This window comes from Marmota flaviventris, chromosome 14, assembly GCF_047511675.1.
Source record: "Marmota flaviventris isolate mMarFla1 chromosome 14, mMarFla1.hap1, whole genome shotgun sequence".
Classification (NCBI taxonomy): Eukaryota; Metazoa; Chordata; class Mammalia; order Rodentia; family Sciuridae; genus Marmota; species Marmota flaviventris.
The window spans coordinates 5,465,895-5,485,306 of NC_092511.1; the positions used below are offsets into that span (position 1 = coordinate 5,465,895).

Sequence of the window (19,412 nt, forward strand, 5' to 3'; positions counted from 1 at the left end):
TACCAACTGAGCTATATCCCCAGCCCAGCTATCAGTTTTTCACCACTGTGCTTTTCATAAATGCTCTTTATCATATTTCTTAAGTCTCCTTCTATTACTAGTTTCCTGAGTATTTTTTAAATTTTTTTTTTAAAGAGAGAGAGAGAGAGAGAGAGAGAGAGAACTCTTTATTTTTTAGTTTTTGGCAGACACAACATCTTTGTATGTGGTGCTGAGGATTGAATCCGGGCCGCACGCATGCCAGGCGAGCACACTACCGCTTGAGCCACATCCCCAGCCCTCCTGAGTATTTTTGATCAACATACTGGATGTTGTCAAATGCCTTTTCTGCATTAACTGAGCATCTCTTGTAATCCTTTTTATTTCCTTAAGGGTGGCAGTGATGTCCCAATTGCTAACTTTAATTATTTTTTATTGATTTTTTAAAAATACGTGACAGTGGAATGCATTACAATTCTTATTACACATATATAGCAAAATTTTCATATCTCTGGTTGTATATAAAATATGTTGACACCAATTTGTGTCTTCCTACATTTACTTTGGATAATCATGTTTATCACATTCCACCATCATTGGTAATCCCCTGCCCCCTCCCTTTGCCTCCCACCATTCTGCCCTAACTAGAATTCATTTATTCCTCCCATGTGCTAACTTTAATTATTATCTTGCCTTTTTTTTTCTTTATCAGTCTAATAAGAGATTGCCAACTTTATTTTCTTTTTCCCTTCCTTCCTTTTTTTCCCCCTGTCGAGCTAGGGATTGAACTCACATTCATGCTAGGCAAATGTTTACCACTGAGCAATATCCAAGCCAACATTTTTTTCTTAAAATAGACTTTAAAAAATTTCCTCTAATGTGAATTTTTTTCTTCAATGTGTTGTAAATTTCAGCAAACAAAACCACTTAGGATTGTTTTTACTATCTACGTCATTGATCATCTCTACTAGTGTGGTAAAAAAAGTTCAGATATTCATATTTTGAATGTACTTGCTATGATTTCTTTGATTAGCATTATTTTATTTAAGAGTTAGGCTGTGGGGCTAGGGTTGTGGCTCGGCAGTAAAGCACTCGCCTACCAAGTGCAAGGCCCTGTGTTTGATCCTCAGCACCACATAAAAATAAATAAAATAAAGGTATGTGTCCAATTACAACTAAATAATAATAATAATAATAATAAAGAGTTAAGCTGTGTGTGTGTGTGCTGTGAGTGTTGGCAATTTCAGGAATATGTGGTATACATTATGAGACAAGCTACTGACCCAGAAGTTTCATTTTGGCTCTTACTTCTACCTCCAGCAAGTGATCTCAGGCCAGCCAATCTGCAGAGCCTCGGATCCACATTCATAAGATGAAGGCAACAGTACCTGTCCTACCTACCTCACAGGGTCAACATATGTACATATTTTAGATACCTATAAAGTACTATAAAATGATAATAACAGATAAAGTTAGCAAGATTAACCACCAAAATAATTATCTCAACTTGATGCCTATAACCAAATCCTTTTAAATAAAATAGCTAAAAGGGCTCAGGTAAGCAAATAAAGACTATATTAGCCACACTATGTTCCTAGGCTACTCAATTAAGACCAATCTTGTTTAACTCACTTTAGGTGTAAAAATAAGAGTTAAGGTATTTATTAGTGTTTACACAAATAAGTTGCAACCATTAATTCAAAAATAGAAAAGTTTTTCCCAAGAAGAGTGCATTCTTTAATAGAACTATGGGAATAGAATTCCATACAAACAAATATATATATTTTAATATAAGAAAACAAGGAAGTAATACCTACATCACCAAAACAAATAATCAGTTGGTTCAATCAAGATGATTTATCTTTCCAACCATATCCTTATCATTTATTATGCATTACACCTGGCATGTGTCGACAATCACATAACTTTAACATTTAGTAAAGTGAAGCACACCTGTTTGCAAAATGATACATGACACAATCACTTCAGATGATCAGCAACTGAACTGCTATCTGCTCTTTAATGTTTCCGTTCATCATTCTACCACCTCACAAAGGCTAGTGACTCTGCTTGCTAAAGTTGGCAATATTTGTCATTTTCAGCCCTTCAAAGCAGGTAACCCAAGTGAAGGTGCTATCTCTGGGAGAGTTACAGCCTGTTCCATGTTCTGCTTATTTGCAAATATCACTAAGATGGCTTTGAAGTTCTTCACCTTCTGATATGGCAACAACTCTGATTTGGAAATGCCAGTTTGGTATTGGTAACAGCTGTCTACTATATAAATGACTGCATCTATGTTTGGATAATAACATCTCCAGTATGGCTCTGTCCTTCTAAATTCCAGACTTGGATCTTGGAACTTAAAGAAGAAGAAGAAGAAGAAGAAGAAAAAGAAAAAGAAAAAAAATGTGTGTGTGTGTGTGTATATAATAAATCCAAAAGTAGGAATAGTGGTAGTGACTTTTTCAGCCTATAATTGCATAAATATTGTGGGTTTTCCAACTCATCTAACCCTCAAATTAAAACCCTCATTTCCTAAATTCCAAACAGACTGGATAAAATACATGAGAAGAGTCTACCATCAAATAGCTGTTGCCCTCATCAATCCTAGGAAACAGCTATTTTGAGCCACCTCTCCTCATCCTGGCCTCCAGATTGAGCTTCAAACCTGGACTTCCATATTACTCATCAAATTTGTTATCTTTTCAAAGAAACAATTCTTGGTTTCATTGTTTTTACTGTTACTCTGTTTTGCACTTTATTATTTCTTTCCTCCTACCACCCTTGAGTTTCCTCCTCCCTTGCTTTTCTTTTTCTAATTCCTCAAGGTTTAAAGTTAGACTATGAATGCAAGATCTCTTTTCTTTTTCTCCATCCTTCCTTCCTCCCTCCCTCCCTTTCTTGGTGGTGTTGGGGACTGAGGCCAGGGCCTTGGGTATGCCAGGCCAAGTGCTCTACCACAGAGCTACACCCCAGCCTACTCTCTTCTTTTTTAATGTATGCATTAACAGCAATAAATTTCCCTTTCAGCACTGCCTTTGCTACAACCTGTAAGTTTTACTCATCTCTAAGATCCTTGGAAAGATGCTTTGATAACTATTCCATGAGTCACCTTTCACACATTAGCCTAGAGGTCAGAAAATAGACACCTCACTATACCTAAAGTAATAAAAGTAAGAAAGTAACCAAAGCTGAAATTGTCCACACAGTCTATCCAGAGTGAATACTGCTCAGTAGATCAAAGAAGCAAAGCCTCACTGGCAGAGAAAGCATAGAGGCACCTGCGCACTTGAAGCGGCCAGCTAGGTGCTCGAGACAGCCCTGGGAACAGCGTCAGGTGTTCTCTCTAGTATTCACTGTCCAGAGCCTACACAAATAAGTCAGCATTTCACAGGCATCCTATTCAGCACCTACACTAGGAAACAAGCACAGAGAATAGTCACAACAATACTTCAAGTGTGTGCGTTTCTGGTTTTAAAAAAGGCTTTTGCAAGTATTTAATGTGTTTCGCATTGTTTAATTAAGGATGGTCTAATTAGGGTTAAATAATGCAAACCTTAAAGGTGCTTACCTAAGTTGCCACAGAAACGACTGACAGAGCTTAACAATATTATTCTTTTACTTACTAGAAGAACTTCACATTTTTTAAAAAATATTTTTTAATTGTTGATAGACCTTTATTTTATTCATTTACTTATACGTGGTGCTGAGAATCGAACCCAGTGCCTCATACATATCAGGCAAGCGCTCTACCACTGAGCCACAATCCCAGCCCAGAACTTCACATTTTAAAACATTATTTTCCACTAAGGGTATATATTTCCAAGATAATCTACTTGGCCAAAACATTAGGGCCCAAAATTGCTTTTTTCATATAAATGGGGGAAACAAGTAGGCATGCAGTTTAAAGGATAAATAAAATGTTCAGTATGCAAACTCAGGAGAAGGCTATCACACACCAGTTTTCTCCACAGCGACACTCTGGCTAGGCCCTAGCTAGGTGCTAAGTACCACACCATGGCAGAGGCACCACGTGTCCATGCACACCTGAGCAGCACAATGGCCTCTCCTCCAGGTGATGCTCACTCTCCCAGGTTAGAACTAACCAGAGAAACAAAGAGGTGTTTAAACTGAGGTAGGATCACAACAATTTTATAATATCCTTCAGAGCAGCCCATTTTTCTAATTACATTTGTTTTAAAATGTTATAATTTGAATAAATTGATTTATATTAATTCCGCTTTAGTTAATAAAATTCTACAAAAGATTTCATTTGAAAAAAGGTTTCCACTGATGGTAAAACTATAAAAATAAGTGCATTACAGGATGATGCCTACCCAGTTACAAATGTAAGTGATCAGATAACAGCAACTCAGATGACAAAACAAAAATTCAAATCTAGAGCAAGAGATGATTTAAGTAAAAAGAAGCAAAATAATTCACAAGTGATTCAATATGAAAATAGTATTTGTCATTAAAAAACACAGCCTGATTCTGGTATCCAGAGTCTATGGTATGCTATCAATTTTTAAATGCTCAGATGTAAGTAAATGAGATCAAATTTTTATAGCTGTTTGAGGCAACACTAATAGTACTGCATGTTGAGACCAGGTGATAAGATATCCATCACTTAATCATATATATGGAAACAAATGTTTTGTAATAAAACCCTGAATAACAAGCACAGAGAAGAGAAATCAACTATGAATATTTGAAGCAAAGTCAACTAATGAATATTTGAAGCAAAACCTTAATTACACAAAGTATCTTAAAATATTAGTATTTATATGGCATTTGCCAGTAAATGGATGGAACTGGAGACTATCAAGCTAAGGGAAATAAGCCAATCCCAAAAAACCAAAGGTTAAATGATCTCTCTGATGTGTGAATGCTGACTCACAATAGGTGGGGGAGGGGTAGGAATGGGAAAGACAGTAGAATGAATCAGACATCACTTTCCTATGTTCATATATGAATACATGACCAGTGTAACTCCACATCATGTACAACCACAAGAACAGGAAGTTATACTCCATGTATGCATGATATGTCAAAATACATTCTACTGTCATGTATAACTAAAAAGAATAAATTTTTTTTAAATTAGTATTTAATATTTTTAAATCTAAATACAAACTAATAAAAAGATGTTTTTAAAAATCTTTTTTTCAAATCCACCCTCTGCCCAAATATTAATTCAAAAGATTTCTAGGAGAGAGCTGGGGCATAGCTCAGTTGTAGAGCACCTGCGCAGCATAGGTTTCCACTAAGGGTAACCGATGGAGGAAGGGAGGAAGGGAGGAATTAATTAATTTTAGGAGAAAAAGCTATTAGCAAACTTTAAAATTATACCACATGATTAGATTCATTTGCCTATGGTCATGATTCTCAGTGCTGGTTAATGTTGGGAGGGAGAGAAGTAGGGAAAGAAGGTGAGTAAAGAGAGAGGAGAGGGAAGGAAGTACATGAAAATTCAACCTTTCATTAAATCATTTTCCCTTGTTTTTCTGCTATGGAAAGGGGGAACAAAAAGCATCACAAAAAAACATTTAATGGCCAAACGTGCTGACGGTGTTTGCAGTGCCACACTCCCATCTTGTGGACTTGCTGAGCATTGCTAACAGAAGCCACTTCTGCAGGTGGTCTTCCATTAGCATTAGCACCTCATGTTATTTTAGCCTTGTAATGGCTATCGATTTTTGTGGCATATTATTCTAGTTTTTCTTGTATTTTAAAATGGTTTAAAATATTTTGATTTGAAAATCTGAAATCACAAAGCTCCACTGAAAAAATTAACTTCAGAAAAAGAAAAGTTAACTGATCTCTGAAGGCATATTAATTTGGGGTGGTAAATTTGAATTCTTCAATAATTAGATGTGTCTAAAAATATACTTACAAAATATTTTGCATTATAAAAAATATATAATAATAAATAAAATAGTTAATTTTATATATTAAATGTATTTTTTAACATATTAAAACCTATTTTAGAAAAACTGACCTTGTCACTTGTTTCTAAAAAGCTTTAGTTAATATATTTGAGTTTTTCTTGTTGAAATTAGAAACACACAACTTTGGAACATTTAAAATTCTTTGTTTTACATTTTGCATGAAATGCTAAAAATGACATTGAGTTAAAAGTTCAGAAAATATTTTAAAAATCAATTTTTTCTATAGAAAGTGAAAGAAAAGCTATTGAGAAAGATACCTAGGAAAAAAATTATAGCCACTTACTAAAAAGAAAAATAGTTCAAAGGATTAAATAAACAGATGTACCAGCTGTTAAAGTACTAAATTACCACAAATGATATTTTTAAAGCTTTCCTTACAAAATCTACTGCAGTTACTAGGCATTTATTTGGAATTTTCTACAAGTTGATAAGAAGCTCACATTTTTTTTCCAATAGAAATGACAAACTTAAATTATTTAGAAAAATTTCTACCTGAGGTACCTTCCTACTGATATGTATTAACTATTATAAATATTTATGGGCTTATCAATGAGAATTGAATAAAATATATCTGGAAATAAAATCAGTTTAATCTTGTGTTTCTACTATCCATGTGGCTACAAAGGCTGGCTCCTGGCTCTGAAAAACAGGCCTGGAGAAGCTCCACACAGTGGCTGCTATGTCTCCCTCCTGCTCCGCCTCCTAGGTGATAAGGAGAATATATTAAAGTGCTTAATCCAATGCACAGAACATACAGAGGGATCAAATAATATATCAGCTAGTACTTTTTCTAGAATGTGCCCAGCACAAAACAAACTCTGTATATGTTTAATGGATGAACACAAAATGTTTTATCCTTTAAAATCACACTGAAAATCTATAAGAAAAAAATTGAAGGGGGAAGGATCCATCTAAGTCTGCCAACACAAAGCAACTCTACCATGACCTTCATGAAGGGATTATAAACATGAGAACCTCAGAAAGGCAGCTGAACTCAAAGTTACAGGTAAATGCTCAAGAAAAAATGACTGTGATTTTAGCATCACCTGACAAAAAAACAAAAGCCATTCAGTGTGAGGTGAAGTACCCAATCACCATTCAATTTATATGGCCCACGACCTTATTATGTACCTGGGACCTACTGGGGGAACAACATAAGAAACATTTTATCCACATTTAGAACCAATGAACCAAGTCTAGACTGACAGTGTTCTTTTTCAAAATGAAGTGAGTCTTCTCTTCCTCAATCCAAATGTCAGCATCAGATTTCTTCATTCTTTCATGAATACTCACTACTGTCTTCTCTATACCAAGTCACTGTAAAAATTTCAGCAAAAATGTATTTAAAAAGCTACAGTGCAAAAAGAGCAATGCAAATATTTGTAAGAGAGTGCCTATGGCAAGCATCTTAGTACACAATGGACACATCTCAGAGATGTGGGGTATCTGGGCTTCCTGAGATAGTGGCAATTAAGATGAGACCAGAATAATGAGGTGGGATGGAGAGGAGTATGGGCCAGAGACAGGAGAGTGTGGAAAAGTGAAGAATAAGTGAAAAGAAAAAAGAACTGGTGAACCTTGCTAAGGTTGCTTGAAACTCCAGTAAAAACCTGAGTCATGCGTGGCAATTTTTGAGTACTTATTCCCCTTTATTCTTAGAACCCAGTGTGTTATGCAAATTCCATCATTTCCACTTTACACTGCCACACATTAAATTCAGTGTTACTCTAAAAGTAGTTCATCAATTGTTCTACTGCCTATAATATCTTCCTACACCTAGAAGTCCTCAATAATACTAAACATCAGCTTTCACTCTCAAGTAGGGGTTTAAGTACTAGGAGGGCAGATCATGAAACCGACTACAAGGAAGAAGGCAACTTTAAAATATGATCCAAAAAGTAGGCCCTAAACCCACCATTTTATTAGAAAATAAAGAATAAAGTGACCCTGAGACACCAGAAACTATTTCGACAGGAGAGATACACAGGGAAATTGGTCCTATAAATTCTGACAGATGTACAAAATAACTACAGGATTTTCTTTCAGTGCACTGAGGTTACTACCCAGCTCTGACATAGTCATGGAGTGCCACCCATGCCATTTCCTCCCACTCATTTCATCTTTATTATGAGCTAAGTAGTTGGCAGACCATTTTCTGTACCTCTCACTTATCTTAATTTTCCCACCAAGATTTACTCCTATCCCTTCCCAGCAAGACATTCATAAAATATGCTTCTCTTAATCAACAGAGTTTCCTAGGACAAGTCTGGACAACCAAATAGTAAACATTACAGCATCGGGGAAATGGACACCATTTTTTCTTTCTTATTTTAATGTGGGTTTTTTTAAATAACTTTATTTTATTTATTCATTTATTTTTATGTGGTGCTGAGGATCGAACTCAGGACCTTGCACATGCAAGGCGAGCGCTCTACCGCTGAGCCACAACCCCAGTCCTGACACCATTTTTTCTTAACCCTGCAATGAAACTTCATTTCTCTCAGAGCAAAAACCAAAGTCCTTATAGTGATCTTCCAGAAGTGGCCCATGACCCCAGGGATACTTTACTACTGAGACTCACTGCAGTCTTTTTTTTATTTTTTATTTTTGGAACAGAGTCCTACTAAATTGCTTAGGGTTCTCACTAAGTTGCCCACACTGGCCTTGAACTTGTGATCCTCCTTCTTCAGCTCCCAAGTCGCTAGGATTATAGGCATGTGCCCCTGTGCCTGGCAAAACGATGTTCTTTGTATTACAAGACAGGTGAGACAAAATTTCACAAACTAACTAAGGTCTAATTTTTCATGCCATTCAAATTTAAAGTTTAAGTCCATATGAAAAGGAAACAAGCCTGTGCGAAATCCACTCCAAATGATGAAGAGTAAAAATGAAAAAAAAAAGAAAGAAAGAGCAAAAAGAGGTATGAGATGACTGGAAACAATCAAATTAAGCTTTTGAAAGCTTTGTGTGAACACCAGACGGAAACATCCTAAGACATGACATTCATTCATAAGACATGATGGAATAATTTTAAAATATTAAATAGGTCTAAAGGCCAAAACTTAGACATCCACAGTATCCATTCAGCAAACAGCTATTTTAATGAAATGGAAAATGGCTACCATTCTCAAGCTGCCTCAAAACTTGTCCAATTGTTTTTTTTTTTAATTAAACGAGTAAAAAATGAAATATGTTATTATCTTTTACACAAAATGATTCTGACCATATCATCCTGAGTAAAAAAAAGACGGATTAAGCAGAGCCAAAATAAAAATTTAAAACATTATCTTCACAAAAACTATACTTAAATTGATCTTTTAAAAACCTTTATCATTGCTTAAAATGCAAGAAATAAACTTTTATCCTAAAATATTTTAACAGTCATCTAAAGTGCTGCAATAAAAAGTCGACAGAAAATCTATCTAGTTTTTATTTTACTCTCATTCTTCTTACTAAATGTATGTTAACAAAAAAAAAAAACCCTCTCAAATGATCTAGACAAAAGCTTTTAACTCAACACATAATTGCAAGAAAATTACAATAATTGTACCAATTAAAATAATCTTGAATGAACAGTATGTCATCTTAATGTTCCAATGGTTTATAGAGGGATCTACTTAATTAGCTGAAATTGCTTTCCAGTGTTAGTATCAAATGTCATTTGTTAAAAGTTGAACAATTTAGAAAATAATTTAACAAAGCAATTTTACCAAACACCAAGAACCAACATTTTCTTTCTCAGATGAATAAAGCAAGCAGATGTGTCATCAAATTGCTATAAAAATAAATGAGGCTTTTTATGGATTAAAAAAATAAATTTTACTACTAACGTTAAAAATACTATTTTCTGATTGTTTTTACCAAATCAGATTTCTTTAATAAAATAAATGAATATCAATTATATACTGCTGCTTTTTATGGCTGTAAATAAAACTTTTTATTATTCAAATGACAAGCATCAAAGAACTCAACCACAGCTAACTAGAAACAGTTATCTAAATTACTGTAACATCCTCCAATATATGGTCTTTCAATATGCTGATAAAACTATCTTCCTATAGTTTTTCATTCCAAATCATCTCATTATATTTAATTATCTTAAGTCAACTCCTCATGAATCCTCAAAGATTACTTTCTACACTTTTTCTTGGCCTGGCTACAAATATTCTTCGTAAGTATTTGTTAGCATATAAGACAGACTTATTTCTCCAAAAAGAAAAAAGTCACCTTGAATCCAACTGACTCAAGGACTATGAGCTGCAAGGGCTGAGGTAAAAAACCAGTCTCTTACTGGTTTCATCACAAAACAAAGTTGACCTCACTTCATTATGCCTCCAACACACGATATTCTATATTGACTTGAACAACAACAAAAAAATCCCTTACAAAAAATTCACTCTGAGGTATTTTTGTTATATGATGAAAAATGCCCACACCCCCCAAAATAGTTATTTCACAAATATTCTATTTTTTATAAGCAGGGTACAATAATTACTATCACCTTCAAACTATATGTTAATTATTCTTTACTATAAAATACATTTCAATTAATTTAAAAACAAATTTTTGAAAATTTTCTACAAGGCTCAAAATGCTGGAAATTAGGATGAAAATTTTTAAAAGGTCAGGCAATTTTCTATTGGCAAAGAACAGTGGTTTTAGACTATGAAGTTTTAGACTAAGATTCAATCTGATACCAATTAAATTTAACTGCTAATTGCATAAGCCGTCTTATGTGTTCAAATTATGCTTCAAATGTGTTTTCTTTTAATCAGAATTCAGGTTCCTCAAAACTCAAGCATTTAGTAACTTTTGGAGCCTACCATTAAGATAATGGCTTAATCCCCCCCAAACCAAAGGTTGAATGTTCTCTCTCTGACATGTGAATGCTAACCCACATCAGGGGGAGGGAGAGAATATAAATTCAGTGGATTAGATAAAGGGGAATGAAGAGAAGGGAGGCGGGGATAGGAACAGAAAAGACAGTGGGATGAATCTGACATAACTTGCCTTTGTACATATATGACTATACCACAGTGAATCTCAACATTGTGTACATCCACCAGACTGGGATCCTAATTAGAATAAGTTATATTCCATGCTTGTATAAATATATCAAAATAGATTATACTGTCATATATAACTAAAAAGAATAAAAATAAAAATGATAATGTTTTAGATTATGAAATATGTAAACTGAGGCACACACATATGAACACCCTGTCCAGTATTACTCTGGTGATTATTAGCAGAGTAAGGACTGGAGCGAAGGGACCTAGACTTCTGAGTCATTGCTCTGTTCACTAAATCAGGCTGCTGGGCTCTGTGATAGGTGCCATCACAGTGTGAATTCACTTTAATGTGACGCCCAGCATAACGACATCATGGACCCATTCTAACCACCTCTCTGAACTTTATAAAGAGACAGAAATATATAAGGCACCAGGCAGAGCTTCTGGTGCTAGGGAAAAAAGGCTGGCGATGCTAAACAACCTGCCCTACTTAAATAGTCCTGTGAGAGAATTAGCTCCCTGTAAGTATTCAGATTTCTTAAAAACTAGAAATGCATTGCTAGATTAATGCATTAGTCTAAGAACTATGTCAATTCTCAAATTACTTCTGCTATGCCTTCCGAAGTCATCCTTCCAGTTTGGATAAAGCTTTTTTTCCCTAACTTCAAATTCAGTACAGTTCTAAGGAAGATTTATCCTTTTCTCTGACATATTCTTATTTATACACAAATGATAACACAAATTTCTCAAGGATAAATGAAAGTTCTCAAAGGACTGTTGTTCATGTTAAATAGGGCTTTATGAGATCATGAGAAAAATAAATCCCATGATATTGGTATTAATTATTATTAAGCAGTAATACTTTTTAAAAATTTTTAACTATTTAATAACTGTGCTTATCTAACAAGCATTCATAATTTCACAGCTTCTGTGTTCTGATAGACCAATTTTTTCAAGAAATAAAGTTAGTAATTACCGCAAAACCAAAGGAAAAACAGACTCATGTGTCTCATAATACTATGATTTCCAAAAGATCAAAGACCAGAAACAATTTGGTGCCACCTTCACAAGCCTAAGGGAATCGTGTACCACTCTACCTGCTGCTACTGGAACACCTGCTAAATCTGGTACTCTGGGTTTAATCTACTGATCAAACTACATAAATTATATAGCAAAACTTAGAACAGCTCAAAATCTTTAGATAAATATAATAACAAACTTCTAAAATTCTAAAACCAGTTATTTACCTAGAAAACATTTAATAAGATGTGCATAACAATAGGGATTGGAAAATTAGGAAAACCATTTGCTGACAATACTTTAAGGGAATAAAAATTACTTGAAATCTTAAAAGTTTTAATATATGAGCTATATGCTAAATATTTTGTTAGATTTAATATTTCATTTACATTTTCAAAACAGTTGTGATTAACCTAATTATATCAAACTGTATAGTTCCTTTGTAATATCTTTTTTTTCTAAAGAGAGAGTTTTTATAGAATAGGAATAGGAATTAAAGTTTTTAAAGGTATTGAAGTGCTTTTGTAATAAAAAGCACTGACTTTATTTTTTAATTTGATAAGAAACCAGTAACTCTAAAAACTTTACATACCCGGAAAAGGAAAAATAAGTCCAAATAAAGATGTAAATTTTACATGAAAGAAAATATACCTGTGCTAATACCACTCCAAAATTATAATGGAATTAATAAGTAGTTGAATTCAGAAGTATTCATTTTATACATGATTTTGTATTCTGTTTGCTTTATGTATGGTTAATTTTATTCTAAAATTTCAACCTTAGATGAACTTAAATACAAAGAAGTCAAACAAATTACCTTTCATAGATGGTTTTTAATGTCATTTGATCTGGAACACCCTCGGTCTCTTCCAAATACAATATTAGCCATGAAGTCCGATATGGCCACTGCTCAGTAAGGTTGATCCAGCTAGCAAGCCTGTCCCAATTGAAACTAATCTGATTGGCTCTCAGTAATCGCCCTTTGAAGAACACAGAAACATTTAAATATTAATATATGTGTAATATTATGTCAAATAAAACACTTAGTTATTCACAAATAACTTAAAGTTTTAAAATTTGCCATATGGTTATATTACAAATTCATAACTAGTATTTATACACTAAAATTCAGATTTTAAAGATAAAGACTTAAGCATTATTTTATTTAATTCAAAATTATTTTTTGTTTAGTTTGATATTAGTGAAATACACTTCTTTGACCACATACATGCTGGCAAAAATCTTTCAAGCTGTGTATCACATAATCTCAATGCTTCCTACAAACATACAGTGGAGCATCAATTCACCCACAGCAATCCCATCCTTTAAAGTACCATCAGCTAAGATCCTACGGATCCAAAAACGCTAGCCCACTGTTTTACCATGGCTGAATGTGCAACCCCGTACACTTTCATTTTTATGTACTAAGGGCAGCCTATGTAAATGACCTAACAACTGAGCTATGTGTCCAAGATTTGCTGTCTACGTATCTAATAGAACAAGCCTGCCTGCTGCTGGAGTTTTCCGAGGACTCTTGTTCCACCACGGGTGGCTGCGATCCTTAGACTTTCACACCAGTGCTTCATCTCATTGCACTGTGAGCTTCACTGTCATTTGGTAAGGATCCTGAATAGCTGGTATTTTTGCTTTTTTCTTTTAAGATACTGTTAGTTTTATTTTCATTATCATCAATTTAGTTTGTCTGGACTAAGATAGCTATTTGCTTCAGTTCAAATATGAAGCATCCCTCTTCTTGCTGCTAATAGATATAGATATATAAACCCCAACCCAATTCTTCCCATATCTCCAGTCCCTCATTCCTTCAGCAAATTTGCTTCTACATGCAAACTACATTTTCATTCCTGAACTCTTTTTCCCTGGAAGGTGAGGTTTGGTCTGCCAGAACAGCAACAGGGTCATTACGTTCTATAGCTTATGAGCTATGGTCATAAGCATTTGAGAGCTATGAAAACTTAAGAATTTCATAATCGGTGATAAACTAATGCTGGGGATAAAATGCTTAACAAAATAGATTTGCTCCCAAACTACATGAAGCCTATTCTCAGTGGAACAGACAATAAATCAAACAAAAAAAAAAAGTATGAAATGAATTAATCAAAAATCATAACAAAAGATGTGGAGATCTACTCTCAATAGAAAAGTACTCATAGAACTAAATGTTTACAAAAAAAAAACAGGCAATGAAAAGCAGAAAGTTAAAATATACCTGCAACACTGTTAACATACTTAGACTAAAACTTCTGAACTGAAAAATCTTTGAAAAACATTAGAAGTTAATTGCACTGGTAAGTTACAGAAATGTAGGATGAAACTTCATCCCCTAATGGCTGGATTTGATCCTCAAAATAACCAGTTGCTTCATTTGAGTTTTAAAATTCACTCATTGAGCATGTTAGTGACTGATGACAGAGACATCATTACGTCTACATTCTAAAAGAACTCAAGACTAGATTGAGTAAGAGAAGGAGAGAAAATCAGTTATAAAACCATGGGACGCACACACACTGGAAGACCCAATCAGCACAATCCAGAAGCAGCAGCTGGGGGAAGGCCGCCCCAGGGGAACCTCCCAAAGGAAGCTCTGAGAGAGGAGCAGTGAGCCCACTGAGGAAGGGTGGAGGAGAAGCCCAGGGACCCGCCTGGGCTGAGCTGTGAAGGAACTAACTGATCACACACACAACTGGAAAAGTGTAAGTGGAAAAAACAAGCCTTCTTCCTTAAGAATATGCCTACCCTGAATTAGTTAAGAAATAAGATTACAGCAAGAGAAAATTCTGTTCAGTGAAGGTTTTTAAGATTATTTTTAATTTAATTCTCCAACTTTATCCATAAAATAAAGCACGTTGCACAAAATAAAACATGCTTTTTAAACAGGAAAACACTCAAGTAAATACTTACCAAAACTTATCTACTGAAACCCCAAATTCTTTTCTGATATGAGCCTGTCTGTCACAGGTCTTTTCTAAGAGTGACAACCATTTGCACAGTGCTGACAGACAGCATGTGTTTTTACATAAATGGGAATGGCATCTTCAAGAGGCTAAGGAACAAATCCCAGGCTCAAACCCAAGACCTGTACCTTGTCCTGCCCTTCCCAATAAAATATATTTCCTTATACACTTCCAATTAATTTTCCCCAATTACATGTAAAATTCATCATGGAAACAATAAAAAATTCCATTAAAATACAAAGATTTCAGTCTGTAAGTTCAAGAGTTACTATAATAATTTTAATTTTAAGCAATTAAACAAATGGCATTCAATGCTTTTATGAAATGGAAATTTTACCAAGAAATCTTTAATTTTCAGGCAGGGTTAGAGCTGATGAAACATAGAATAAAAATATTTCTGGTGTGATAGTATAAAAAGTTTCCCATTAAAGACTAATATTAGATGGGGCTGGGGTTGTGGCTCAGCGGTGGAGTGCTCGCCTAGCACGTGCGAGGCCCTGGGTTCGATCCTCAGCACCACATAAAAAATAAATAAGTAAATAAAGGTATTGTGTCAGCCACAACTAAAAAATATTTTTTAAAAAAGACTAATATTAGAGAAGTTCTTAGATTTAAGATGTGGTTTTGTTTCTACTCTGAAATATATAAACATCAGTATTTTTAAAATGCAAATCTCTGTATCAATTAATTGTTAAATGATATTGATAATTTCAGCCTCTTTAGAGTGTCCCCAAATGTCTAACATATAAACATAATCCGAAGTTCTTCCTACAGATTTTAGGCCACTGGTTGTCTCTCTCACACCACTTCTACCCCTTTCCTCTTTTACTCTCCAAACTCCAACCACTGTGACCTCCAGCTATTCCTGGAGCCCTACCTCAGGGCCTTTATACTTGTTCCTCCTTCTGCTTAGGAAGCTTTTCTTAAGAAATATGTAAAAACTTAGTTCTCACTTCATTCAGGTCTCTTTCATTCATTCACAACAGTGTGTCCCAGATATTGTGGGTATTAAGGAAACAGCAATAAACAAGAGAAGCAAAAATCCTTGCCATGTGTTTTACATTCTTCTGAGGAGAGATGGGCCAAAAAAAGGTAAATGATAGAATGTACTGAAAGACAGAGTGAAATCAAGCAGGAAAGGGACAAAGCAAGGCAGGTCGATGAGGGGAGGTCATTCTGTGTAAGACAGTGCAGGAAGAGCTCACTGAAAAGCAGACAATTAAACCAAAATTTTAAAAGAAGGAAGAAAACCCAGTATGCATAGATCTAAAGAATAATCAATACAATTTCCATTTCTTCAAAACAAAAGTGGGAAGCCCTTAAGTGGGAACATTCCTGGCATTTTCCAGAACAACAAAGGAAGCCAGCAAGAGATAAAGGGAGGGAGAGGAGGAGAAGAGGTTGGAGGGGAGAGAGAAAGACAGATCCTAAAGGGCCTTCTAAGAAACTGTAAGGACTCGGAAGTTCACTTTTAGGAAAATGGGGACACATAACAGAGTTTTAAGCAGAGAAATAACATGACAGTTTCAATTTATAAGAATTACTGTGACTGCCACATCTCTAGACAGTAGAAAGAAAAAGATAAGAGCAGGGACCAGTTAGAAGACTGGTGCAACCATTAAATCAACAGCGGTGAAACACAACAGTACATCAGGTAAGGGCAGACTGCGACAATGAAACGCGGTCAGACTCTGAATCAGACCAACAGTAAAAAACTAACCAACAGAGGACTGGGACGTAGCTCAGAGGGGGAGTGCTTACCTAGGCCCTGGTTCAAGCCCCAGTACCCCAGGGGGAAATTTTTTAATAAACTGGAGGTAGACAATAAGGTTTTATTTTTCCCTCAAGGGTGTAGGGAAAAAGTTGGATTAATACAAATAAATAAATAAACAGATCCTGAAAAAGCATTTGATAAAATACATCACTTCTTCATGTTCAAAACACTAGAAAAACAAGGAATAGTAGGATCATTAAAAAAAAAAAGTTGGATTAACAAATGGGAAAGACTGGATTAATTTGGGGGCAAAGAATGAAAAGCTCAATTTTGGACATATGAAGTGTCAGACATCAAATGGGCAACTGGAGAGCTACAGGGTGAAAGATACAGATTTAAGAGTCTAAGGCATACAGTCTAAGGTATTCAAGATGAGACAGGATCACTAAAGGAGCTGTTCTAGGCAGAAGAGAAAGCTCCGAGAGCTAACTAAGGCCAAGGGTGTCCAATGTAAAGGTAAGGAGAGAGGGAGATAACTACAGTGTGCAAGAGGGAAATATGGTACATGCAGCTCTCTGGAAGCCAGAAGGCGGCAAATAACGAGGACTGAGACCTGGCCCCTGGACTTGTCATATGGAAGCCACCTTGAAAATGCAATTGTGCTCAAGTTCTAAAAGCAAAGAGTATTGGAGCATGCTTAGAGGATGAATAGTATGAGACCAGGGACAGTCAACTCTTTCAAAGAATTCTGCTGAGAAATGGGACAAGAACTAGAGGCAAGGGAAGGGAGGGAGAACTCTTCTTGGAAAGGGAGAACAATCTGTGGATTCCACGTGTGTGGGGGTGCGATCGCCATTTCACCACCATGTGTTCATGGCACTATCCTTATGAGACATGACATGAAGCCTCCAGTCTTTCCACTCAGGGCAGGGACTCTGTCATGATCACTGCATTATCCCTGCAACATCTAGACCAATACTGGCCTAAGGCAGATCACTACATATTTGTTAAATGAGTACAAAAATGCTTTTGGTAACATAATGAACAGTCCCATTGTTAAACATGGCCTAGTGAGGTTGAGACCTCATTTAAAAAGATTTAATGATCAAAAATATTATAATATATCAGATACAACCTCACTTGTCTTTTTATTTCTGCTGTGCTGGGGATTGAACGCAGGGCTGTGGGTATGCTAGCAAGTGCTCTACTGCTTAGCTACACTTCCAACCCTCAAAGCTTCACTTGTAACACAGTTCACATTATGAACCTCAACCTTAGTATAAAATATAATGCAGTTTAACTATCAGAGTCAATACTACCAGTTAATACCATGCAAAGTAAGAGATACACTTTACAAACTGAATTACAAATATTTATATGACTGACCAAATACTGATTAGTAATTAAGTCTTAACAAAATGGAGAGCAGAATTCTATGCAAAGAATTTAGTCATAGGGCAATAATCCTCAATTTTGTTGTCAATACCTTTTATTCAAATATTATATGAAAATGAAAATAGCATAACAGTATATAAAATCTAAATTTCAACATTTTAAATTATAAGTATAATCAATTACATAAATCAGCATAAAATTATCTTTATACACAGGGAAAAATTAAACCAGAGACAAAATAAACAATTTTTAAAACCATCTAAGATTTCATCTCACCCCAGTCAGAATGGCAATTATCAAGAATACAAACAACAATAAATGTTGGTGAACATGTGGGGGAAAAGGTATATTCATACATTGCTGGTGTGAATGCAAATTGATGCAATCATTATGGAAAGCAGTATGGAGATTCCTCAGAAAGCTTGGAATGAACCACCATTTGACCCAGCTATCCTATGCTTCATTTCTACCCAAAGGACTTAAAATCAGCATACTTCAGTGATGTAGCCACATCAATGTTTATAGCAGCTCAACTCACAATGGCTAAACTATGGAACCAACCTAAATGCCCTTCAACAAATGAATGGATAATGAAAATGTGGTGTATATATGTGATGGAATATTAATCAGCCTTAAAAAAGAATGAATCTTGTCATTTGCCTGTAAATGGATGGAGCTAGAGAATATCATGCTAAGCAAAATAAGCCAATCTCAAAAAACCAAAGGCCAGTGTTTTCTCAGATAGGTGGATGCTAATTCACAATGAGTAGGGTGGGGGGCAGAACAGAATTACTTTAGGTACAGGGGAGTGAAGGTAGGAGAGGAGATATGGGGGTAGGAAGAATAGTAGAATGATCAGTCATTATTACCCTATGTACACATATAAGACCGGTGGGATTCCACATCATGTACAAACAGAAGAATGAGAAGTTATACTCCATCTACATATGATGTATCAAAGTGCATTCTACTGTCATGTATAACTAAAATTAGAACAAATTTTTTTACAAAAGAAAAATAATAACAGTGTAAACCTAATGGCCGATTTTCATCTCAACTAACACTGACTTATCAGATCCATTTGATACAAAGCTGTTATTCAGCAATGTAAAAATATAAATCTAACACATGCCTTTGCTTCTCAAATTAAACCACTTTGTTTATTTTAAAGCTTACTATCTGTCAGAGACAGTAAGAAACAAAATTCACCTGTCACAGATACGATATTAAGTAATCTTCTCATGGTCTGGGGACTGATATCACTGAACCAGTCTTCAGTAACCAGCAATTTTGTGAGATCAAAGGACATCTGCCGAGTGATGGTCCTCTGCATCTGCCGTCTTCGGTAAGTGTCCTGAAACAGAATATC

General features: G+C 35.1%; 1 protein-coding gene across 6 annotated transcripts in view; it reads right to left on the reverse strand.

Annotated features, from left to right (window-relative positions):
• Kidins220 (kinase D interacting substrate 220) overlaps positions 1–19,412 on the reverse strand; it is a 102,803-nt gene that overhangs the window by 33,199 nt on the left and 50,192 nt on the right. For all 6 annotated transcript variants that reach the window (XM_071601319.1, XM_071601320.1, XM_027937865.2 and 3 more), the window contains exons 21-22: positions 19,253–19,397; positions 12,780–12,942 (exon numbers count right to left, since the gene is read on the reverse strand). In XM_071601319.1, coding sequence (XP_071457420.1) covers positions 12,780–12,942; positions 19,253–19,397 — 308 coding nt within the window. The remainder of the gene's footprint in view (positions 1–12,779; positions 12,943–19,252; positions 19,398–19,412) is intronic.